Raw genomic sequence first — 26,392 nt, forward strand, 5'->3', positions numbered from 1 at the left:
ATTTATGCTTTTGAAAAGTCTAGAGGTATATCGAACAATCATGAAGATGTCACAGGGCTCAACTAACGTGATTGTTTGGGAGTGGATGAATGAATTTGGACGGTGGAGACCATATGAACCCAACGTTACACAATACATAGAAATTGCCTATCAAAATAATTCTAATCAAGTAAACCTGAGTGCAGCCGACAGCTCCTTATCTTCATACGCCATCGATTTTGTCACCACTTGCCAGATACGACTTGGAACAGGTGTAGAACCGTTAATTTTTTTGTACATACATAACAGCATTAGTTAAACCTGGGACTAGTCCAAGGTTAAACATATATAGACAAGATAGGTGCATTCTAAACCTTTTGACATCATGCTGTCACGAAATAGAAGTTCCTTCATAATATAAGTTCCAAATGGAAAAAATATTCTGGAATATTATTTCCACAGGAATAAGTATTACAGTATATGTTCCTAACGGAATAAATAGTATAGAATATTTGTTCCAACAGGAACAGGTATTATGACATTGTTTATAACAGTTTCCACTGGAACTTCTTTTAGGTGGAACAAATATACATGTAGGTTGACAATTCTTGCCATAAGAGCTAGAATAGGGATTGGAAACAAGGAATGTGTCAAAAGAGACTTACTCATACTACCAGAAAAAATCTCCAAAAATATGGCTCAAAATTCTTTCCCGATCCCATCATGTTACACCACAACAAGGGAAGAATCATTCTATCTTAAGAATCATTATGGATTGGAATGCCTTACATTTACCCTACTCACTGACATCTGTCAGTAGTCTTTAATCCTTCAAGTAGCTCCTGACTATAAATTAAATCTATAGTCACTTGTTTTTAACCCTCACTGTTAAATATATGTTCAACACCTTTATTCTGTTTTCTTTCTTTCAAAATTATTCATGAGCACAGAATAGTCACAACCTGATGACGGTGGTCACTCAGAAGTAGACGTGACAAAAGTAGAAGAGGCAACAACCTTTAGAGCAGAAAACAGCCCAAGGCCACCAATGAGTCCAACACAGTGAAAAATTCTGCACAAGGAGGCAAATTGGTCCCTTAAATCTGTTTATTTGTATGGGTTTTCCTTTTTCCACAGGTCTAATTATTAAAAGATCTTCCATTTTGTAAATCTACAAATCATTCAATTTAAAATTTGCCCTATTGCCCTTTTCAAAACTGGTCTTGGAATGCATTGTACATACCAGTATAATGTCTCCTTTGACATGTTTGACAGAAATGAACATGATGAAAATTCTTACTATAAACACAAAACACAGATTATACAAAGACAATCTTGAGTACTTTAACTTATCATAACCATTGAAGACATCACATCAAAATTAAAAAGGAACTGTCAAGTAGATATCACTCGTTTTGATTTTGCCTATTACATTACAGTGCAACTTGCTAATCCTACATATGAGTATTCCGACAACTTATGACATCCGACAAAATTTTCCTGTCCTGAAAAATGTCTATAACAATCTTTGTTAAATAAACTTTTTTTTCCGAAATCTGTCACTTCCGTAATCCGACACTAAGTGTTTTCAAGTCCTGATGTTATTAGTTATAACATAATTAATCCTGTCTAATCCAACCTTTTGATCTGCTAAACCATAAATTGAAATAAATAATTATCACGTGTTAATGTGTATCATGATCACTGAACCGTCCATCAAATTGACATGATTGTGTACATTTAAATTTATAGACATGATAGATCGGAAGGTGAGTTGTGGCTTGTTAAGGGTTACAGGTAAGTTTACTTATACATGCTATATGAAAGATAAAGCTTTTAAATGTGAGTTATTTTCAGTTTCTTTGTGAAAATCATTTAAGTATTATACAACATGGCTACGACACCTAAATGTAAAAAGAGAATTTTGGAAAATGACTGCTTCGCCTTTACCAAAATGGGCTAGAGTGGATTTAAATTAAGTTTAGACGAAAAGTTAAATTTGAAGACTCCGATAAAATTCCAAAATTAACCCCAAAACAACTTGGCGAGAATTATGGGATTAGACATGCAACAGTGTAGTATATTTTAAAAAAGAAGGAATTTTATAACCAGCAATATGCCGATAATTCTGGAAATATTTGTGTTGTTCAAAAGTGAAACCTGAGTATTCCGACACCCTGTACAATCTGACACAATTCTCTGGCTCCTAAGTGTGTCTGATTAGACAGGTTGCACTGTATTTGAAATACTCCTGAATCAACCCTTATACAAACAGATGGATTTCCTCCTTTCTACTTTCAAACCATCACCAATCAAGCAGACAGTGACCTTTTACAGAGAGATTTAACATCATTGTAATACTAGGAAAACAAGTGACAAATGAACACGATGAATTTGAATGCTAAAAATGCCTTGTTACAGTTAGTAATATATCACAGAATAATTGACACAAACATCAGGCAAGCTCCACAATCATCAAGGTCATACATATTAGACACAGTCAAAGCAGCAAACACATTGATAATACAGTTGGTAATGGAAATATGAGACCAAATTCAACACATTGCTTAAATATATGTCATTTGGACTCAGTTGGATAGTTGTCTCATTGTCACATTTTATATTTTGGGGTCAAAAATGCTTAGCTTTTTTTCAGACTATGTCTAGTTGTGATTTATACTGCAAATTGCTGCATTTCATCAATGTCTTTAATCAGGATGTAGTCTTCTGACGTTTCAGTCTCGTTGAAATCTCGTTCTTGAATTATTTCCAAAACATGTAATACAAGTGGAAAATATCAATGAATTTTAAAAATGTTATAATTAAACTTAACTCTATGAAAAAATTGTGTATTTACAATGAGTAGTTTTTGAGTAATCAATTTTTTAAATTTTACGACCAATCAAGTCAGTCTTTTTAGCCAAAATTTTGAGAAAAACGGTGAGGGGTACAAAAATGATTTTACTAGAATCATGTACATCCCATATCATATTTTTCTTTTCAGATTTCTTAGATTTTTTCAATCATTTATAACAAAAAAGTTGAAATAATATGCATTTTGTTCTTAAAACTGAGAAAAATCACAAATTTACAAAATTGACAGCATGGTAAATTTGACACAAAAAAGCATCAAAATATGATATAAATTTCTAATATTAACACCTACCTATAGTTTTTTTTAGTTAAATTTATTCAAATTGGCCCACTTCATCATTATTGAAAGTATGAAAAAAAGTTTAATTGTGGAACTGTGATTTTTTTCACGATAATAGCCCAAAAATAGGTAAAAATTGATGAAAAACGGGAAAATCATCAAAATTGGGTACTTTCAAAGGGCCGTAGCAAAAAAAGCAGTGCATCACCATATGATTTTTTTTTACAGTCATATAAACCCAAAAATCAGGTTAAGGAAAACAGTTTAGTTCTAGAAATTTTTGGCTCCTCAGAGGTGTACATCCTTAACACATTTGCATTTTGAAAAGTAAAGCTAGATGATAAGCAGTATATTAAAAGCATGTCAAAAACAATAAACCTAATTTTTACACATGATGTTTGTTATTTGACAATGTTTGTATAAAATTGAGAATGGAAATGGGGAATGTGTCAAAGAGACAACAACCCGACCAAAGAGCAGAAAACAGCCGAAGGCCACCACTGGGTCTTCAATACAGTGAGAAAATCCTGCACCTGGAGGCATGCTTCAGCTGGCCCCTAAACAAAAATATGTACTAGTTTAGTAATGATGGACGTCATACTAAACTCCGAAATATATAAAAGAAACTAAAAATTAAAAATCGTACAAGACCTACAAAGGTTAGAGGCTCCTGACTTGGGACAGGCGCAAAAATGCGGCGGGGTTAAATATGTTTTTTGAGTGTGTCTATTTTCTTGGAGGAGTGGGTGGATGTACTATCGAATAATTCCTGTTTTCTATTTAAGAATTATAGTATGAAAATAATCTTATGCTTCTTTTATTTTTTTTCAGGAACAGCTAGGCCTATTAGAAGAAGCACATACCCTCCATCGAGTCTACCAGGAAAAGGCATTGTTTGGCAGTGGGAGGGGGATGTTAGGGGTCAGTGGCACATATACGACATGGAGGTTGGGTGCTTGATAGAAGATTACTATTCACAGACTCCCCGAACTAATATATTTGACCTGTCAAAATCGGCTTTGAAACTTCCATATCATATAGATTTTAGCAAAATGATTCAAATAAGAATTGAAACCGGACGTGTCAGAAAAGTTCGCAGAGCAACCACAAAGCTAGCTTACCCATCAGGCATGTCTGGAAATGGAACGAATTCACCACCTCAACATTCCTCAGTTTCCACTGCGAGTACAAGTAGTAATGGTGCTACAAGTTACTCTTCTAAAAGTCCTGCAAAAAGTTCTGGGACAAGTCCAAGTCCTGCCAAAAAATTTAAATCTGGACACACAAACTCTCAGGCTGCCACAGCACCAAATCCTACTGGTGCCGGAACATCTAACAACTTAATTAATTTTAATCCTAGTGCAGTATACACCACAGCTAGTCAAAGTTTTAATCATGTGACTCCTAATTTTGGAAACACTTCATCTAGTCAGAATTCTAATCAAGCAAATATAGCATATGGAAGACGGCTAACGAGGAGTTTCGTCAATGCTAATTCAATGCCTCAAAACATGGCCAATCAAATGCCTCAAAACATGACCAATCAAAATGTTAGTCATATGGGACATGGAAATAGCAACATAGGACAAAATAACAATACATTTCCAAACTTTACACCTAATATGACAATAAACCCCTCAAGTCAGTATCAAAGTATGCCACAAATGGGCATGGCTGGAAATATGAACAATAACATTGGTAACATGCAACCATCAAATTTTTCAATGGGACCATCAAATGCAGTGGGGCCAGCATTTTATGGTGGACCAGCTATGTCAGCTCCATATGGAATGTTTCCAGTGCATCATGGGTTACCTGGTGGAAGCATTGTAAATATGGCTCGAAGGTTAGTATATGAATTCAGGTATATATTTTGTTTCCTTTTTAGCTCACCTGGCCCAAAGCTCCAAGTGAGCTTTTCTCATCACTTGGTGTCCGTTAACTTTTACAAAAAACTTCTCCTCTGAAACCAACTTTAACCAAACTTGACCACAATCATCATTGAGGTATCTAGTTTAAAAATGTGTCTGATGACCCTGTCTGACTTCTTATAGGAGTTATTGACCTTAAATGACATATTTTACCATTTTTTTTCAATTTTGCTTTTATCTTGAAAACTATAATAGATAGAGAGAAACTTAAAGTTACCAAAATGATCAGCAAGATAAGATCTATGAATAACATGAATAAATATTCCCTTTGAATGCTTTGATGACAATTTTTACCAATTTTTTGTGTTTTTGCCTTATCTCTTAAAAATTATAATAGATAGATAGAAACTTGAATGAGCAAAAATGATTAGCAAGACAAGATCTACATTTAAGACAAATACCATGTGAATATGGAGGAAATTTTCTGACCCCTCCTTATTGGAGTTATTGCCCTTTAAAGATGATTTTTAACATTTTTTTGTGTTTTGCCCTCTATGATGCAGATTATAATAAATAAATAGAAACTTAAATAACAAAAATGATCAGCAAGGTAAGATCCACAAACAAGTCAAATTTTGCTGGTATAGATAGTAGACTGTGTCAGTCTTTATAGGAGTGAATGCCCTTAAATGAGGATTTTTTTTACCCTGTGATGTGTTTTGTTCAGGGTCCAGTAATAAAGGTCAACAAACATGACAAATAGTTAGGCATTATATATGTTTATTGGCAATTATGCCCCTTTTTCAACAATACAGGGTCTGCCCCTGCATTTGACAGTACAAAGAAATGATTGGTAATGTAATGCTGAGCCATTTCTTAAATGAGAAATAAATTGAATTGAGTTAAAATAACTGCTTGTGAGATAAAAGGTGTAGAAACATTTTGACTCTCAAAGGTATTCACAATGTTTAAGGGAAGTATTATGGTATACTGTTGTCTGTCTGTCCATCCGTCCGTCTGTCCTTTGTCAATATGTCTGACAATAACTCAAAAACGCTTTAACTAATTTTCATGAAACTTTGATGAATTATCTAATGTTTATATATATATTGATGTAAGCTCCCTTTCTATTTTCAATTTTAAGTTATGTGATTTTATTCATAAATAAGTGGGGATTTTTCAGTTTTCAGACAATAACTGAAAAATGCTTTGAGCAGTTTTCATGAAACATTGATGACTGGTTAATATCTATTAAAATGAGCTCCCTTTAGTTTTTTAAATTTCTGATATGACATTGAGGAGTTATGGAACTCTATTCATTGAAAAAAGCGACAGGCATATCATGCGCTCATGGCGCAGCTCTTTATTTCTTCTGAACAGGAAATTTTTAAAAAATGTACTGTTATACATATTTTTTTGAAATTATTATTGTTTTGAAAACTCTGCATGCGCTGTACATAAAAATGAATAAATAATTACCAGTAAGTCTAGACAAACACTTTTATCAAGATGAAACTTCATCCTAATGTTTAGAATTTAAACATATTCAATTTTTATGTTAATTTTTATCTTTTCTCTTTATAGTGGCCATCCTGCAGCATCCAGTGGCATGACATATCCATCAGGTAAGGGGAGAAATTACAAAATGTACTTCTCCATATATGAAAGAAGGCCAAGAAATTTTAACTTGCTCCAAACCAGGAAGTTGTTTATATCTAATTAACAAAGTACACTTATGAAGGCATAAAAGACATTACACAGGGTTCTATAATGTTTACTAAGCATAAAAATAAGGACATGTTGTATGAATGCCAGTGAGATAATTATCCACTAGTGAGAGTTCTAATGATGTGGATATAAGCAATTATAGGTCACCGTACAACTTTCAATAATAAAAAAAAATCCATACAGTATGGTAAGCTATAAAAACACCAGACATGAAAAATGTGAAACAATTGAAAGGAGAAAAAGATCTTTTTATGTCCTTTAAATTCCCAAGATACATGGTGGGTAGGTGGAAGTGCATTATTGATAGGTGTAATGGACGAAATCCACTGGAGCTGTAGTGTAGAAATGAATTTTCTGTCCATGTGTTTAAAACATTTTGTGATACTGTGGATTCAGTTATTTTCGTTGGTCACAATTTTCTTGGGTTAAGGAAAAATTGTATTTTTGATGATACTTTTTATGCCCCTGCCGTAGCGGAGGGGGCATTAAGTTTTACCTTTGTATGTCTGTACATCCGTACGTACGTACGTCCTAAAGTTGGTTTCCGTTCTCTAACTTTAAATTGCCTCTACCAAATGTTTTGAAACTAATACACAATGCTTATTACCACAAAACACAGATCAAGCTTGAATTTTGATGGTGTCACTTAAACCGTTCTAGAGTCATGCCCCTTTATAAATGGAAAAATTGCTGAATTTTTAGTTTCCGTTCTCCAACTTAAGTTTATCTGAACCAAATGTTATGAAACTTATATAAAGGTAGATCTTGGGAAACAAAAATACTGAACTTATAAAACAGGTGAAATGGAATTCTATGCGACTGTCATACAAGTGAGAAGTTTAGCTAGCTATAAAGCCAGGTTTAATCTACCATTTTCTACATAAGGAAATGTCTGTACCAAGTCAGGAATATGACAGTTCAAGTTTTCCTTTTGTTTGATGTGTTTGAGCTTTTGATTTTGCGATTTGGTATTGGACTTTCATCTTTGAATTTTCCTTGGAGTTCTGTATTTTTGATATTTTACTTTTGAATTGGGATTTAAAACGCATAGATCTTACTACAGTGGGAACAGAAGTATTTGATATGACATATCAGATTTTTGGCTTAATAAAGGTGACCTTTATAGAAAGTTTGACTGTAATTATATCTCTTTTGTCTTGCAGGTTCCAGTAATGCAGTAAGATCTGGTTCACAACATTTAGACATACCAGAAGAAGCTAAAATTCCTAACATTGTTTCTAGGCAAAGTAAAAAACAAGGTAACTTACACAAAATGCCTTTTAAACAGTAAATATTGAAACACAAAACAAACACTATTTCTGCCAAAGCAGACACTATATCTACATTAACTTTTTAACCAGATTTTCGTTGAGTTGTAGACCTTTCAGTAGCAAAAATGATACTTATTATATGATTTATTTATTTTGAATTATTACCCTTTGGACAGAAATGGTGTAATTAATAAGTATATGGATAGATAGTCTATCAATGATTGTATCTGTTTTATTCATGCAATAATTTTATCAAGATAACAAACCTGTGGTAATTATCAACTAACAAAATTATAATTGGAGTGACAGATTTATTTGAAAATTTTGTGTTTCTTAAGTGTTATTGATGATAAGCTCTGTAGGACAGTATGAATATAGTTTGAAATTTACTGCTCATTATTATATATTTTGAAATTAATTACAGATAAGTTTTATAGATTAATATTAATTATTATTGTAGTATTAATGATAAATGATATTTTTGATTTTTTTTTTGATTTTTTTTTTGTAAATGTTTTGAAGAATTTTGTGGTAGGCTTGTTTGTTATTCTGTATAACTAATTTTCTGAATGCTATATATATATATATATTTATATTTTATGGAGGAAACTCCTTTAAAAACTAAAACTAATATTGTTTATTAATAAACATGTATTTAGATTTTTGATTTTGAGCCCAGTTTTCAAGTTGGTCAGTCCTAATCGGGGGTCCAAAATTAAACTGTTTGATTTCAACAAAAATTGAATATATGGGGTTCTTTGAAATGCTGAATCTAAACTTTTTTTTTTACTTGATCATGTTTGGGGGTCCAGATTTGCAAATATCATTTTCATGCAGGAAAATCAGGTTTGCTGTCACTCTGAGAGGACTCTTGTTTTATTTCCATTCTCAATTTTATTATACATTAAAGAAAATTTTCTGCAACCAGACATTGAAAAAACTGTAAAATTGAGTTAACTGACATTTTTTTTTTAATTTACATATCTCCACTGTTTAACTATATAATCCAAATAACTTTCATTCAGAAAGAGGATCAGTGTCAGAGGTTTCAATGTATCTTACAATTTTAGGTAAAACATCAGATACAGAGATATTTGAACAGTTTACAGAAGTGATACAACAGCCTCCTGCTGACGAGGTATGAACATAATGGATTTATAGGTCTTGTCACTGTATATGGTGATAGTGGCCAAAATTATCACCAACATTTTTTGTTATCATATGAATAGAGTTTATTTCCATGAGATAAATGCAGGTAAAAAGACAACAATAAAAATGTTGATTATCTCCCATTGAAATCACACTTTTGTTTGTAATCAAATGTACACTTTGCAGAAAGAATCAAACAAAATGGCAGCTTTTTCTAAAGATGGCATGATTACAATCGTGTCTTTGATTCAGCAACATCACGTACAATACTTGTTACTTTCAAATACTGTGGATTCATTATTAGTCCCCTACCGACAAAGTCGAAGGGGACTTTAGGTTTGCACTCCGTCCGTCTGTCCGTCTGTCCATCCGTCAGTCCGGCAAATCACCTTTCCACACTTTTTTTCTTCGTTCTTGAAGATATTGATTTGATATTTGGTATATAGTTTTATCATGACAAGTCATAGACCAAGTTCGAATTTTGTTCCGGTCTGATGATTTAGTGCAGAGTTATGGACCATAACTCTGGACCATATCTAATGTTAGAGTACTATGTTAAACCATATTTCTGTACAAAGGGAGATAACTAATTTTTTTAAAAGACATTCTTTGTTAAATTATTTGAAGAATTTTTTGGCAGGTTTTTTTGTTATTTAGTATAAACTAATTTTCTGAATGCTATATATATAAAAAAAAATTATGAAGAGAAATCCTTTAATTTTTTTATTAATGTATATATTTCAATACATTACATTGTGTAGATAAAAGTTGTTGACATTTTATAGATAAGTTACAAATCTATATTAGTTTGCGACAAATGAAAGAAAAAATATTTGGAACTATTAATTATGTTTGATTATAATTTGAAAATAGATATACACTGTATTACATCGTATATAATTTTAGAGAGCTATTAATCATATCTAATGTTTTTTTCACTCATATAATCAGTTTTCCACACTGTTTTTTGTCATGCTTGAAGATATTGACATGATATTTACTTTTTGTTTACACCATGACAAGTTATAGAACAAGTTAGCATTTTGTTCCAGTAAAATGAATTTTTACCCGGTAGGGGACTATGTATTACCATGCAATACTCTCAGAATGCTTGTTATTTGTGGGATGCTAATATTCATGGATTTCGTGAATATAGGTAACCCACAAATTTGAATGTTCAACGAATTACAAATTTCTATTGGGTTGTATGCAGATTTTGGCAAAACCAAGAAATCAAATATTCAAGAAAATGCAAGATTTTTTTTTGTTTGTGATTGACTTCAAGTTCACAAAAGTTTTTTTTAACCATGCATGTATTGAAATTAAAGATATGGTAACCTCTTTTCCTAATCTTGTTTTTCACAAATTTTTTTATTTAAACATTGTACATCACAAAACAGAATTTGTCTCAAAACTATAATAGATGAAAGTGTGTTTCCTAGAGTCAGCTTAATCTGGGGCTTTCATTCATAATAGGATAAAGGGCCTTTTTAGTGTTTTATGATAAATTGAACCAAGGATTTATATTGCAAGACTATATGAATTCTTGATTAAACAGATTCAAAGGAAAACAATGAACCAGGGGTTCAAATTTGCTTTAAATAATGAAAGGTCCAGGACCATTTGAAATTTCAAGTGAAAGGTCCTCCATAACAAATCAATGGTAGTGTATAAAGCATCAGTGTAAAGAATGGTAGGTCCTTGACTTTTGTAATTTAAAAATGAAAAGTCCTCTCCTAGAAAAGACAGGTCCTGGACCTGGGACCCACACTAATTTGAACCCCTGTGGACATTTTGTTTGTGTTAATTTGGCTATAAATGTTGAAGTAAGTGGAAACAAAGGAAAAGTGAGATACATTGTAATTTATATTTAAATCATTTATTGTGCTTTTTTAAGGCTTTATTTTAAAGCTACTAGCATAGGTTGTCATAAAAATAAGCATTTTGATATGATCTTAAATAAAGCATTTTTTAAGGATAAATATTATCATTTAATATATATGGTACATTTTCTGTTTCAGGACTGTTGTATATGTTGTGAAAAATTGAGTCATGCCTCAGGATATGGAGAGGGTCAGATGGAAAATCATGTTGTTTATCAACTCAATAAATGTAGTCACATGTTCCATAAGTTGTGTTTAATAGCCATGTATGACAGTGGTTCCAAGGTAAGGTAGTAAATTTTTATGCCCGACCTAGGAGCATTATGTTTTTCCGTCTGTGCGTTCGTTCGTCTGTCCGCTCGTCAGTCTGTCCTTCCGTTTTTTCTGCTTCAGGTTAAAGTTTTTGGTCAAGGTAGTTTTTGATGAAGTTGAAGTCCAATCTACTTGAAACTTAGTAAACATGTTCCCTATGATATGATCTTTCTAATTTTAATGCCAAATTAGAGTTTTGACCCCAATTTCACGGTCCACTGAACATAGAAAATGATAGTGCGATAGGGGCATCCGTGTACTATGGGCACATTCTTGTTGTGAAATATGCCCACAAATAAAAACCAAAAAACAAATAACTTGAATATGAAGGAATGGAAAAAAGAAAAAAAATGAATGAGGAAAACAGACAAATCGCAGAAGAAGTGAGTTCTTCTTAAGAGCTATCGTTTGTAATTCATAAAAAAGTTCAAGCTTTGTATGTATTTTCATTATCTGCTGAAAACCGGTCACTTTTATATTAAACAATCATACTAATGTGACTGTTATCATGATTTTTAATCTAAATATTAGTTTCTGTTTTGTTGGAATCCACAAATGTTCGATTACTATAATATAAAACAGCACCTACCTTAAAAATACTGTTTTAATGAGATATTAGCAAAATCCCAATCATACAAATAACTAAATAAACTTAGGTTTGAGTGTTTTCATTTGTATGATGTCATGTTTTGCCATAACGTTTATACAGCCAAATCCTTCATGACATTTCATTGTTATTTTATTGTTATCTTAAATTTATACTATTTTATGCAAGCTTTAAGGTACTATTGCTTTTGTGATGTATTAGAATAGGAACAACAGTACTGTAGTGGAAGAGTTGACACCTTCAGTTAAGATTTCATAGTGGCAAATATCTATTTTACTATCTCCTTGTCGCGTCACCAGTAAAACTGTATTTGCAACTCTCAAATCATCAATAGACAGAGGCAACTCTTCAACTTCAGTACTGTAATCACTTAAATCACACACAATGATTGAGAAGGGATGACTATACCTTTTTTTATTTTGTAGAATGGTAGTATGCAGTGTCCAGCATGTAAGACAATTTATGGAGAGAAACATGGAAATTGTCCAAAGGGTGTGATGGAGTACTGTATAATGTCCCAGGCATTACCTGGGTTCCCAGACAGTCAGACAATCAGAATATTGTATCATATATCTCCCGGGGTACAGACACAGGAACACCCACATCCAGGGAAGAGATTTACATGTAGGGGATTCCCCAGAGTGTGTTTCTTACCAGATAATGATGAAGGAAGAAAGGTAGAGTTAGAATTAGAATTTGATAGTGAAGTTCTCTCCCTTGTCATCTGGATAGCTTGCTATCCATCATGCGATGGCTCTGACAGGTTTTCTCTGTGATTCCTAGTTTGATCTGATGTTCTATAACTTACACCTAGGAAGACATATTATGATATATTTTTTCTGTGAGATTCACTAGCCCATCTCTTGTTTTTTTTAAAAAGGACTGAAAGATTGTGTTTGGTGAATGCTGATCAGTTAAATCTGCCCAAAGCCTAAAGGATAAATGGACTATGACTGATTTGAAATTCAAATGACTGAAATGAAATTCCCAATTTCAGCCATATTGAATTGAAAATTTACCATGATAAGGCTTTTTTAACCCCCTTTTGTCAGAAATTGCATTTTTTTTATCAATAACAAAATCCTGATGGTAATGCTTTTCTTCCTACGGACAAAGCTTCAAATAATATGGTCTTTGCATTCTTCACGCTTAACCACAAGTCCTATGGCCATGGCCTGTAAAATTGCTTTCGGGCTTGTAAAATTCTCCTCTACAAGCCAACAGAATCCAACAAAAATTTTCAAAATACTGAGCGTCTGGCTTGTGGGCTCAAAATATAAGCGTGAAGGCTGTCTTTGTATGTAAATCGTTCTACTACAAGTGTCTTGTAAAAGAATTAGGAATAAGTGAGCACTCAGGTATTCCCACATACAAAAACATATCATTGACAAGGATGAGATTTTGGTGAATCATAAGTCCTATGGCTCTAATGAACATTACATTGAACAGCAAATCTGAGGACTTACTGTGGATTCATTTATTTTTCGTGGGTACCAATTTTAGTGGATTAGGGAAAATTGGCATGTTCGTGGATATTTAATTTCGTGGTTTTACCGAAAGTCTGCATACAAGCCTATACAAAATATGTCATTCGTTGAACATTTAATTTCGTGGTTCACTTGTACCCACGAAATCCACGAAAATTAGTATCCAACGAATAATAATGAATCGACAGTACCTTGTTTGTATTGGATACCTAAGCTTCACAAAATTCCGTACAAACAACGGTACATTGCAGGCTCATCTGCATGTTCTACAAAGGAATTGTCCATTAGATTGACAAAAATTCTCTCCGCAGTGAAAGAGGGTCTTTAGAAATACTGTCAGTCAGGGGTACTACTTGTACAAGTAATCTTTATTTACTTGAAGAAGTAAAAAAAATATACTTATATAAGTTAATTATAATGTTTGAATAATCTCCCCTTAATTTTCTCAAAAATTTACTTGTATAAGTAAATTTTTTTTACAATCCCACAAAAATTCTCAAGTTTTGAGATGTAAAAACATGCCTTTAATGATTTTTCCCAGGTTAGCTCATAATTTTTGATTAGAGTTCAATGTTTCGTCTCATTAATTCAACAAAGAAACTGATTGGGCAAAGATCTTAAGTATTTGTGCAAGGCCTTCAAAAATTGCCCCTTGGGGGCTTGTAAATGAGCAGTGTTCTGAAGATAACAGACAAATGAGATTTTCATTGTCCATGAAATTACACTTACATGATTAATAAAGACATCTGCAAAGGACAGACAATTTAAAATTCGATTAGAACAAAGAAGTCCTAAGAATTCAAGAAAAGAAGATAGAATGACTTTTTTACTTATATAAGTAAAAAAATCTGAATGTCTAAGGGACATAACTAAGCCAAAAAATTATTTACCTATACAAGTAAATAAAATACACTTGTATAAGCAGGGTTTAAGCTAGGATTTTGAGGGCTTTAGTCACTTTTGCAAGGGATGAAAATCAACCTTATTTTGGGTAGCAGCAAGGGACCTAGGATGTATATTACTATCTATACATCTTTGTCAGACTTTGAAGGACTTAGGCATACTAGGCAGTTACTGCATGATTTGACTGATATGGCACTTTAATAGGAAGATTAGGATATAAGATCTAGAAATCTAGTTCACAATTTCACTTCAGTTAGTTTCAGGGTACATTCCTAATCAGTAAAAGTTGGGATCAATTTTTTTTTAAACCAGGAATCACAGCATAAATGAACTTGTAAGGACTATTTCACTGCATTATTCATACTCATTATCCTTAAAAACGTTTTAAAGCGATATTTAGAATTAATTCCATAAAGTTGGAACCAAGGATTTGTACAAATCCTTATTGGAACAATTCTAATGACTTTAAATTGTAAATTTATCATGAATAGATCGCCCGAATAGATCACGTTTACTTTCGATTTCCCAATGAAATGAAAACGGGAAGTGACAAGTGGATAACAAATTCAGAATGAATCCGGATTCATTTACGGATTAGTTCGTGTTTAAAAAAGGCAGGAAATTATCATTTTTTAGATTAAATTTGCTAAATAAGAACTATATTTATAAATTTCGTATTTTACGTTTTAGTGTCTTTAAATTCATAAGAATACTTTCGCGCATGCGCAGTTCATCGTAAAGGAAGCACCTGTTTGACTCGTGAAAACATTTCTGAATGTTATGAATAAAGTTCTATCTTTTTAATCAAAATTGTCGAAGTTTTTGATTAAAAGTTATATGACGAAAATACGTTCATTTGACGAAACAACGACAAGCAAACTGCAAATTGTGATCGTTTGAGAAATATTGAAATTAAAATGCGATCTGTCGGATGGAAAACTTGAATGACGAAACTACGACAAACGATCTGCAAATTGTGCTCGTTTGATAAATATTGAAATTGAAATGCCGACTGACTGATTTTACTGAGGAAAATTATTATGATGATCAATTATGAGGTTGATAAATAATTAACGGATTAGTAACCCATCCGATGACGATAAGCGGATTATCTGTAATCACAACTTTAACACCTGTTGTAAATGTTAATTAACTGAGGGTCATAAACTTGTCAGAAACAATAAGACAGGTAGAATTATAGTATTTTCATGCGAAAATATTTTTACTCTTTCCAAATTTAGGTGACGAAATTGATTTGGAATACTTTCGTCATGTTGAAAACCTTTTCGTAAATGACGAAAATGACGAGCGCTAGCAAAATCACTGTGTATAAGTATCCTACAAATTTACTTATATAAGTATATTAATATTACTTCTTCAAGTAAATAAAAATTACTTCTACAAGTAGTACCCCTGACTGACTGTGAATAGTGGTATTAACCATATGTGGATTCTAAAAAATTCTAAAGAACTTCCGGATAATTTTAAATCTCGATCTTTCTCTGAAATTAATTCTGTCAAAACTTTTGATTTTTCAACCCTGTATAACACCATTCCCCATGTGAAATTGAAAAATCATTTAAAAGAAATAATCCACAATGCTTTTCAATATAAAAATGGTAGCATATATGCTATCAATTTATTACTTAGGGATACCATACGGCATATTTTGTTAATAGTGATCAAAAAGGTAAAACATGCTACACAGAGGAACAAGTGATCAGTATGCTGGAATTTCTTATTGACAACATATTTGTTGAATTTGGAGGTAGACTTTTTTAACAAATTGTCGGCATAACTATGGGAACAAACTGTGCGCCTCTCCTTGCTGACCTCTTCTTATTTTCGTATGAGTCAGAGTTCCTTCAGACACTTGTCAAAAACAAGAAGATCAAAGAGCCAGATCATTTAATTTCATATTCAGATTTATTGATGATGTTCTTTCCATTAAAAATCCAAACTTTCCTGATTGGGTTCCATTAATATATCTTCCAGAACTAGAAATTAAAGAAACAAGAGACACAGCTTCCTCCGCCTCATTTTTTGAATTATACCTGGAATTTGACATAAGAGGTCATCTGGCCCGAGAACACAGTTATTTCGTAGTGCATTTCTTTTAGACAATAAATTCAAATTTAAAAAATCGCACCTGCTCTATCTCAAAAAGATTTTTACAGTGTAGTGTACTACTATTGATACAAATAATATCAAAATTATAGAAACTTCTACCAGCTCTAACTCAAAATATTGACAATTCTGTGTTAAGGGGGGCTAAAATTCAGTTTGACAGCTTCAGACATTCTAATTTTTGACCTTTTTTAACTGGACCAAATCACTACTTAACATAAAGATTCAGCACCCAAATTTTTTTAACATGTAATTTCATCCCCTTACTTAATATTTCATGCATAAAATATCAAGAAATAAATTGGGAAAGTGTATAAAAAAAAATGCAAGTTATACACTGTTCACACTAGGGACTATATTCGTAGACAACGAAAACCAAAGGACGATAACTGTGTCCTTGGACCTAATAGGATAGAAAGACTTGACCAATTTTAATAAAACTTTGCATGACCTAAGCTTAGGCAATTATAAGATAGTTGGCCAAGTTTCATGGCCATAGGATATATATTATAGAAACTAGGGCCATTTTAATATTGAAATTTGGATGTTTATTTTTGACGTTTAAATCAAATATTTTCAACTGTCAAGATTTTGGCCTAAAAAATTTAAATATTGCAAAAATTTGCTTTTTAAATACTCTTGAATTTAATATAATAAGTTTTAAAAGCAACGGAACACTCATTTGATTTATCAGATTTATTACAGTTATTCAAAAGTCAAATTTAAATGAGCCTGTGCCTGAAAATAGAGATTTTCGAATTAAGGGAAGCCTTACATAAACATGCATTTTTTTCAACCAATTTGAAGTTTTTGAAGTTTTTTAACCATACATTATTCTTCCATATATATTAAATGTACTTTGAATGTAAAGAAAAGTTACAAAAAGCATACCACATGAGTATAAAATGGTCTTAGGCCATGTAAGACTGAGAATTATTTAGAGTCGATTTAGGCCGTAGCCCATATTTACATATAAAAATGCACACAGAGGCTATAAGAAATTGAAATTTGTTACTTTTTGCTCATTTCTATGCTAAGATGTCATGATACTAGAAGTCTAATTGCAAAAGGACTCTTCAATTCAACTTTTTTTTGCAGACAGTATGGTCTGATGACCAGTTTTTCACTTTTCAATGGAAAACTTGCATGTAGTTTTAGTCTCATTTGGCATATATTTGAACCACTTACTATCCTAAAGAAGAAAATTATGGTAGCATATGTAATGAATAGGGTGTACTGATCATTGTAAAGTGTTTTATTTACAGATTTAGTGAAATATTTGTGATGGACTACAGATTTTATGTACAAAGCTCTTCACATTTCACATACATCAAACAGGCCGTTTAACCAGGGACATAAATACAAATATTCTGCACATTTTTTCTGTGATAATCTACTTTTCTCTAGATTCCGAGTTCACAAATGGTTAATTAAATTTGATTTAAGCATAGAAACACAAATATCAGGAACATAAAAAGCTGTCAGATAGAAAGTCAGCATGGCTCTTAGGCAGGGATGGGGTAATCGTAATCTGTAATCATAATCGATTGTAATTGATTACATTTTTTCCAGTAATCGACAGTAATCTGTAATCGAAAACATTTTCGATTACAAGTAATCGTAATTTAATCGATTACAGCAAAAATTATGATGTAATCATCGATTACTTTTCGATTACATTTCGATTACTTTAGTAAAATAGTTTGATGAAATATAACCTATTTTAAATGAAAATATGTAAGCATTCATCACTTTATAGTACAGATAAAATAGAATGTATTAAAAAGTCTTCAGAGTTTATCAAATGCCTTATTTGTTTCTATTGTCTATAGCTGCATTATGATCAACCAGATCTCCTACCAAATTTTACTGTATATAATCAGCTTTGAAACAATTGACTTTACTGTCTTCAATGCTTGTCAATAATTTAAAGACCTTTTATTTTGAAATAAGAAAATAGATTAAAATAAGAAATGAGTCTTGTGTTAAGTTCTGTACTCCATTGACATTGAAGCTCAGTTTTCAATAAGAGTTGGAATTTTAGCTAGAATAGATAAACAGTTGATTCGTCATAATATTATGATATAAAAAATTAGAAAGTTCACAAAATCCTTTTGACAATGTACCAATGACTATGCATTGAAATTCTTGTTCAGAAATAGGAACATGTCTCCCATTTTGACACTAAAAATATATATTGTTTATAATTTTGAATAGAGCATAAAAAATTCTCAACTGACTTCTTGTCTTTACTAATCAGATGATCAAGGACTTCTAATCAATGACATGCCAACTTTGTTTTGATTTCAATTATGTCTAATTAAGAGGAGATTTACATTATATTGCCCCAGGTTATAAAATATACCCTATTGGCAGTTTTATAACCTGTAATTAGGGAGGCTATCCAAACAACCGGATTAATTCATGCATGTATTAATTATAAATATTATAAATTTACATCTTTAAAATTAGCTGAACTAGTTAATTATTCTACTTTTTGATATTTTTTTTCAGAGGAATCTTCTAACATTGTAATGAACTTATATTCAAATATACCTGTTAAAAATGAGTAAATACAAAATACCTTACCTAAGTCAGTATGACAGCAAAAATTTGCAAAACATGGAGAAAATAACCTAAAATGTAAAGAATTGACCGAAGCCATGCCATGTCATTGCAAGAAATTTATCACCACTCACCCATGTTGAAAACCAAAATTTCAAGAATTTTTGAATATTTCGGATCCTCAGTAAGAGCTTCCATCTAGAAAACAACTGTTAACTTAACATTTAAAAACAATGCTTTAAATGCTGTTTTTATAAAGGTCTAAATTTCCACTATACATACGTTGAACAACATATTTATGTTTAACTTACTTTTTTATTTTTTGGTTATATTGTAGCATGTACATTTGTAATTGACAGTAATCGAAAAGTAATGTAATTACTTTTGATAAAGTAATCGATTGCAATCGATTACATACAAAAATCAGAGTAATCGATTATTAATCGAATACACAAATATCCTTCAAGTAATCGATTATTAATCGATTACATTTGTCAGTAATCATGCCCATCCCTGCTCTTAGGCATAAAATGGAAACTGCTTTAAAATCGGAAGATACCAAGACCTTGTTGATAAATATTCCGTATCAACTTATCAATAATACATGATGGTTTTGAAATAAAGATTCTTGGTACTGACGTTGTTTATCATCTTAATTACATGTTATAGTGTTCTCTTATATGTCTTTGTAAATTATTAACCTTTACTTTTTAGTCCATTATTTGTAATGACCTTTTGGCATGGCTCGGTACTTATACATCCCACCATTGTGTTATTGTGCTATGGTCTTTTTTGTATTCTTGTCTTTCATTTATGCCTATGTGCTTTGTCTTTATGCCATTTTGTTTTTGTTTGTTTTTATAGGGATTAAGATGGTAACACAATGTTCACTGCTGTACTCCTATTTTTGACATTTTCTCCTATTATTTCTGTTTTTTTTCGTTCACACATTGTTGTCAATATAATGGAATTTTATGCAACTGTCATATAAGTGAGAGGTTTAGCTAACTATAAAAACAGTTGTTTTCCATTCTTTTGGCACAAGTCGAACATGTTTGTATTTATTTCACAATATGCATGCATGCTTGCAAGTGATTCCTTGTAACACGTACAAGCTAAGCCATTTAACTGTGAAATACACAATACTGTCATGCCAAAATACACTTGTAAAATCCTTAACAAAATAAATAGTTTAAAAGTACGTCGATTTACTGCCATTTTCATGAACAGATGGAACCAGTATTGTAAATCAGGGTTCGTTTATATTTATTATCAGCTTAACATTCTTATATTGTTCTGTTACACCACTTTCCCAAGTTATGGGGAAGGTTTTTCCTCAGCAAACATGTTTAACCCTGCCACATTCTGCATGTGCATGTGCAAAGTCAGAAGCCTGTAATTCAATGGTTGCTGTCTATCAAATTTGTTTTTCACTTATTGTTTAGTACATAAATCCGTTTTTTTTTGTTTTTTTTTTTAATTGTTTTCCATTTTTATACGACCGCAAAAAAATTTTGTGGTCGTATATTGGTATGACGTTGGCGTCGTCGTCGTCGTCGTCGTCGTCCGGCGTCGTCGTCCGAATACATATTGGTTTTCGCACTCTAACTTTAGTTTAAGTGAATGGATCTTTTTGAAATTTGACCATAAGGTTAAATACCACAAAAGGAAGGTTGGGATTGATTTTGGGGGTTATGGTACCAACAGTTAAGGAATTAGGGGCCAAAAAGGGGCCAAAAATGAGCATTTTCTAGTTTCCAGACAATAACTGTGGAACGGTGTATGGATCTCTCTGAAATTATACTACAAGTTTCCATACCACAAAGGGATGGTTAGGATTTGCTTTGGGGGGTTATGGCTCAAACCGTTTAGGAATTAGGGGCAAAAAAGGGGGAAAAACAAGGTTGTCCTGGTTAATGGACAAATACTTTAGTACAAAACATAATTTAAAGCAGTGTAAGGGAGATAAATCAAATACATCATTGAAATTATCTCCCTTACACTGCTTTTAAATTATGTATAAAGTAATGGTTAATGAACAATAAAGATAATCTAAAACAGTGTAAGGGAGGTAATCCAAATACAACGTTTTGGTTACTTCCCTTACACTGCTTTTAAATTATGTTTAAAGAAATGCATATTTATAAAGGAAGACCAGTAAAAATATCTGCAAATGTTTTCATCTTTTTTTTTTACAAAAAAATCCATATGAAAGATTTGACACTATATTTTTATTAATTCTATTATAAAATAGATTAAGTTAGCACTGTGGTAAATTTAAATGGGTAATTATGGTTGCCAACTCCATTGGAAATTTGAATTGAGATTATGACCATATCTTGAGGGAAAGATTTTTTTTGGGGGGAAAAGGGGGGGGGGGATAAAAAGAAATTGTGGGGGGCCAATTTTTTCTCATTTCAGATTTCAGAAATTAAAAAGAATTATTCTTCAAATATTATTTTTTTTCAAATTTCAAATATTGAAAAATTTCAAGAAGTAATCTTTAATTGCACAGTATGGCGCATTAGATTTGTAAAATCTTTGATCACATTTATTTATTTGTTATGCCGAATCTAACAGTGTATTTAGATTTTTAATTTTGGGTCCAGTTTTCAAATTGGTCTACATTAATGTCCAAAGGGTCCAAAATTAAACTTTGTTTGATTTTAGCAAAAAATGAATATATGAGGTTCTTTGATATGCTGAATCTAAACATGTATTTAGATTTTTGATTTTTGGCCCAGTTTTCAACTTGGTCCAAATTGGGGTCCAAAATTAAACTTTGTTTGATTTCAACAAAAATTGAATATATGGGGTTCTTTGATATGCTGAATCTAACCATGTATTTAGATTTTTTATTTGTGGACCCCGTTATCTAATTGGTTCATATTGAGGTCAAAAGGGTCCAAAATTAAACTTTGTTTGATTTCATCTAAAATTGAATTATTGGGGTTCTTTGATATTCCAAATCTAACCGTGTATTTAGGTTTTTAATTTTGGGTCCTGTTTTTTAAATTGGTCTACATTGAGGTCCAAAGGGTCCAAAATTAAACTTAGTTTGATTTTAACAAAAATTGAATTCTTGGGGTTCTTTGATTTGCTGAATCTAAACATGTGTTTAGATTTTTTATTATGGGCCCAGTTTTCAAGTTGGTCCAAGATAGGGTCCAGTATTTAAACTTTGTTTGATTTCAACAAAAATTGAATATATGGGGTTCTTTGATATGCTGAATCTAAACATGTATTTAGATTTGTGATTATGGGCCCAGTTTTCAAGTTGGTCCAAGTTGGGGTCCAAAATTAAACTTTGTTTGATTTCAACAAAAATTGAATATATGAGGTTCTTTGATATGCTGAATCTAACCATGTATTTAGATTTTTTATTTGTAGGCCCCGCTATCAAATTGGTTCATATTGAGGTCAAAAGGGTCCAAAATTAAACTTTGTTTGATTTCATCGAAAATTGAATTATTGGGGTTCTTTGATATGCCAAATCTAACTGTGTTTTTAGATTTTTAATTTGGGTCCCGTTTTTTAAATTGGTCTTCATTGAGGTCCAAAGGGTCCAAAATTAAACTTAGTTTGATTTTAACAAAAATTGAATTCTTGGGGTTCTTTGATATGCTGAATCTAAACATGTGTTTAGATTTTTGATTATGGGCCCAGTTTTCAAGTTGGTCCAAGTTGGGGTCCAAAATTAAACTTTTTTTGATTTCAACAAAAATTGAATATATGGGGTTCTTTGATATGCTGAATCTAACCATGAATTTAGAATTTTTATTTGTGGGCCCCGCTATCAAATTGGTTCATATTGAGGTCAAAAGGGTCCAAAATTAAACTTTGTTTGATTTCATCAAAAATTGAATTATTGGGGTTCTTTGATATTCCAAATCTAACCGTGTATTTAGATTTTTAATTTTAAGTCCCGTTTTTTAAATTGGTCTACATTAAGGTCCAAAGGGTCCAAAATTAAACTTAGTTTGATTTTAGCAAAAATTGAATTCTTGGGGTTCTTTGATATGCTGAATCTAAACATGTGTTTAGATTTTTGATTATGGGCCCAGTTTTCAAGTTTGTCCAAGTTGGGGTCCAAAATTAAACTTTGTTTGATTTTAACAAAAATTGAATATATGGGGTCTTTTGATATGCTGAATCTAACCATGTATTTTGATTTTGGACATTGGACCATAATAGGTAAATTAAAAAAATTCAAGTTCTTAGACCACATTCTTTCTGTGTCAGAAACCTATGCTGTGTCAAATATTTAATAACAATCAAAATTCAGAGCTGTATCAAGCTTGAATGTTGTGTCCATACTTGCCCCAACTGTTCAGGGTTCGACCTCTGCGGTCGTATCAAGCTGCGCCCCAGCGAAGCATTTTATTTCATGATAGTGTCTTTTATTGCTTACTTTACAGTATGGGTTTTACTCATTGTTGAAGGCTGTTTAGTGACCTTTCGTTGCTTACATCCATATCATTCAGTCTCATTGGCAATCATACCACACATTCCTATTTTTATATTGAAAATTCTCAAAATCAAAAGTTGCATGTCAACTCCTTTAATAATAGGATGTAAGAATTTTTAGTCATTATATTGGTTTTAATTTTCAGCCTTTTGCATGCCCAAAGTCATGCTCAAAATTTTTTACTAAAACAAGTATTTGGCTATTATTTTTGAAGAAAATCTAGAATAATTTGAATGTATCAATAACAAAAACATTGATTTGATATTTGTGACAGCCAGTGATTATGAATATAAAGAGATTTGGGGTAATTATGTCAATGAGACAACAACACAATGACAAAAATAATAAAAAAACAGCTAGAGGGTAACCAACAGTCTTCAATAGCAGACTGGTGTCTAAACAACATTTTGAGCTCTTAATCTTCCAGAGTCTGTAATAGTTTTAAGTAAAGGAGTTGGTTCACTAACTCGTAATTTTTGCCTTAAAAATCTTTAATTTTTCACTGCGAAAATGAGGTGAAAATTTGTTGAAAACATATGCTAAAATGTCCAAAAGTTTTGCAGTTAAAAAACATTTTCACCAGTTGCATCATTAGTTGTCATATTGTAGGTGAATTTCGTAAAGTCCTGATTTTTGTGCGGAATTCTGAAAAATATATGACAGTTTTCTGAAAAATTAACAGTGGTACCATCCTTCGCCCACAAATATTTTTGCTGAAATATTCTTTACTTTTCAGCAAAAATTTCAATGGACGAGGGGTGGCGCCACATATAAAATCAGAAAAATGGTGGAAAAAATTGAAAATTTCCAGGAAAATGGACAAAAATAAAATCTTTCAAATATATCAAACATTTAGCAATACATACACATTAGATTTACTTTAATAATTGATGTTAAAAAAACCCACCTTTACAGGGACATTTATCAGAGTTCTTGGCACTACTCCTTTAGCAGAAACAATAAAACATTTGCCATTCACACCCCATCCTTTAATATTGACAATAGGGAGTAAACTATAAGAAGAAAAATTAAGGCGACAGTAGTTAAATGATGTTCAAATCTTGTATACTAATTTAGAAGTCAAATCAAGGTAAAAATCAAAGACCAAGGGAACGGCATGAACTTCAAAAGGAGTGAAACTAGGTCTGTTGAAAATATACCAGTGGAACTGGTAAGGTGTTAACTAAAATCCATGAATGAAAAAGGCAGGAGAACAAACTTCTGTTGTAGAGTAGACTGAATTATATTCAGAAAAATGAACTAACAATATATATGTTAAACATGCTAAATGTATTCAAAATAAATAAATATCATGTTCAAAGAAGTGAAATTATGTATAGATTATATAATTACTGTAAATTCAGTAATATTTGCATGTATTTATTATTGCGATTGTTGAAAAATGGACAAAAATGTGAGATTAGTTACAGCAATTCAGAAAATGTTGCAAACAAATAATACTATCAAATTTCAAAAGGCAAGTTTTTATTTTTGCAAAACCTATATCCCATTGCAACTTTCACAATAATAAAAATGTTGCAAATATTTTTGAATTTACATTAATTGATAATAAGATAATAGATATCTTTTATGTGTAGTAGTTTATGCTTGGCTAAAAAAGTGAAATACAGTAGTTCCTGTCTCATTATTGTAAATTTTCACCAAGAAGGGAGGCCTTGGGTATAGGGGTTGAGCTATAATGAAAAACTTTCCAGTCTCCAGTATAAAAATAGGCTTTTTATATATTTGGGATCGACTCTTTCTAGATGAGCCATATAAGGGGGAGGGGGGACTCAGCTTCACTGAATCAGTGCTTAATAAGAAAATGACATTTCTTGTTTAAAAAGGTATCAAAGTGACAAAAAATTGAAATAATTAGTATACCTGTGGATTCATTTATTTTCGTGGATAGCAGTTTTCGTGGATATTGGATTTCATGGTTTTGCCAAAGTCTGCATACATGCCTATAGAAAATTTTCACTTCGTTAAATATTTCAATATAACATGTATAACCACGAAATACACGAAAATTGATACCCCACAATTAAAAATGAATCCAGAGTATGATTCTTGTTAAAAAATATGAATTGAACAACAAATACAAGCTTATGCCAGTCACTGAGATCTCTTTAAAAAAAATTGACACACTATTATTTTCTTCATTTTAGATATTAAAGTTATTGATAGTAGCATGGAAGAGGAGGTTAACATTTACAATTGGACATTCTACTACAACAGGAGAGACTGATACAGTCACATGGAATGAAATACATCACAAAACAGAGTTTGGATCAAATATTTCTGGTCATGGTTTCCCCGATGACAAGTACTTTGATAACGTCCTTCAAGAATTATCAGTTCAGGGGGTAACAGAAAAGGATATATGACTTGATTATTCAGAGTTGTACGCATTTGGTATATCAGTGAAATCTGATTACATGAAAATGAAGTCATTTTGTTCTTTATGTAGGTAATACACTGAATGAGATCTTAGAGGAAATAATATCAAAGCTCATTGTTAACATAATGTAAATGGTTGTATTACTATTATATTAAGTACCTTGACAATAAAAATTGTTTGATCATGTATTGCCCTTTTGATCATGTGATACTCTTTTGATCATGTGGTTATCCATTTGATCATGTGATACCCATTTAATCATGTATTACCCTTTTGATCATATGATGCCCTTTTAGTCCTGCATTATCCATTTGATCATGTGATATCAATTTGATCATATATTACCATTTTGATCATGTGATACCATTTTGATCATGTGATACCTATTTGATACCCCTTTGATCATGTGATACCTATTTGATACCCTTTTGATCCTCTGTTATCCCTTTAAACATTGATAACCAATAGGATTGTCATCTTACAGTCT

The 26,392-nt window shown here is 31.7% G+C and overlaps 1 protein-coding gene across 1 annotated transcript; it reads left to right on the forward strand.

Moving 5' to 3' along the window:
• Positions 1 to 27: 27 nt before the first annotated feature.
• On the forward strand, positions 28 to 26,091 carry LOC127711009 (E3 ubiquitin-protein ligase DTX4-like). Its single transcript, XM_052216948.1, has 8 exons — positions 28 to 251; positions 3,965 to 4,979; positions 6,589 to 6,629; positions 7,896 to 7,991; positions 9,074 to 9,141; positions 11,174 to 11,320; positions 12,380 to 12,631; positions 25,673 to 26,091. The coding sequence occupies exons 1-8, from the start codon at positions 41 to 43 to the stop codon at positions 25,889 to 25,891; spliced, it is 2,049 nt and encodes a 682-aa protein (XP_052072908.1). The 5' UTR covers positions 28 to 40; the 3' UTR covers positions 25,892 to 26,091.
• The last annotated feature ends 301 nt before the right edge of the window (positions 26,092 to 26,392 follow it).

The sequence above is a fragment of the Mytilus californianus genome, unplaced genomic scaffold (assembly GCF_021869535.1).
Source record: "Mytilus californianus isolate M0D057914Y unplaced genomic scaffold, xbMytCali1.0.p SCAF_8, whole genome shotgun sequence".
Classification (NCBI taxonomy): domain Eukaryota; kingdom Metazoa; phylum Mollusca; class Bivalvia; order Mytilida; family Mytilidae; genus Mytilus; species Mytilus californianus.

Bases quoted from the DNA above. Each gene is read 5' to 3' on its own strand.
- LOC127711009 (XM_052216948.1), top strand. From the start codon at position 41: ATGAAGATGTCACAGGGCTCAACTAACGTGATTGTTTGGGAGTGGATG. The intron at 6,630-7,895 runs GTAAGGGGAGAA...TTTGTCTTGCAG, and splicing joins TGGCATGACATATCCATCAG to GTTCCAGTAATGCAGTAAGA. The intron at 12,632-25,672 runs GTAGAGTTAGAA...TCTTCATTTTAG, and splicing joins ATAATGATGAAGGAAGAAAG to ATATTAAAGTTATTGATAGT.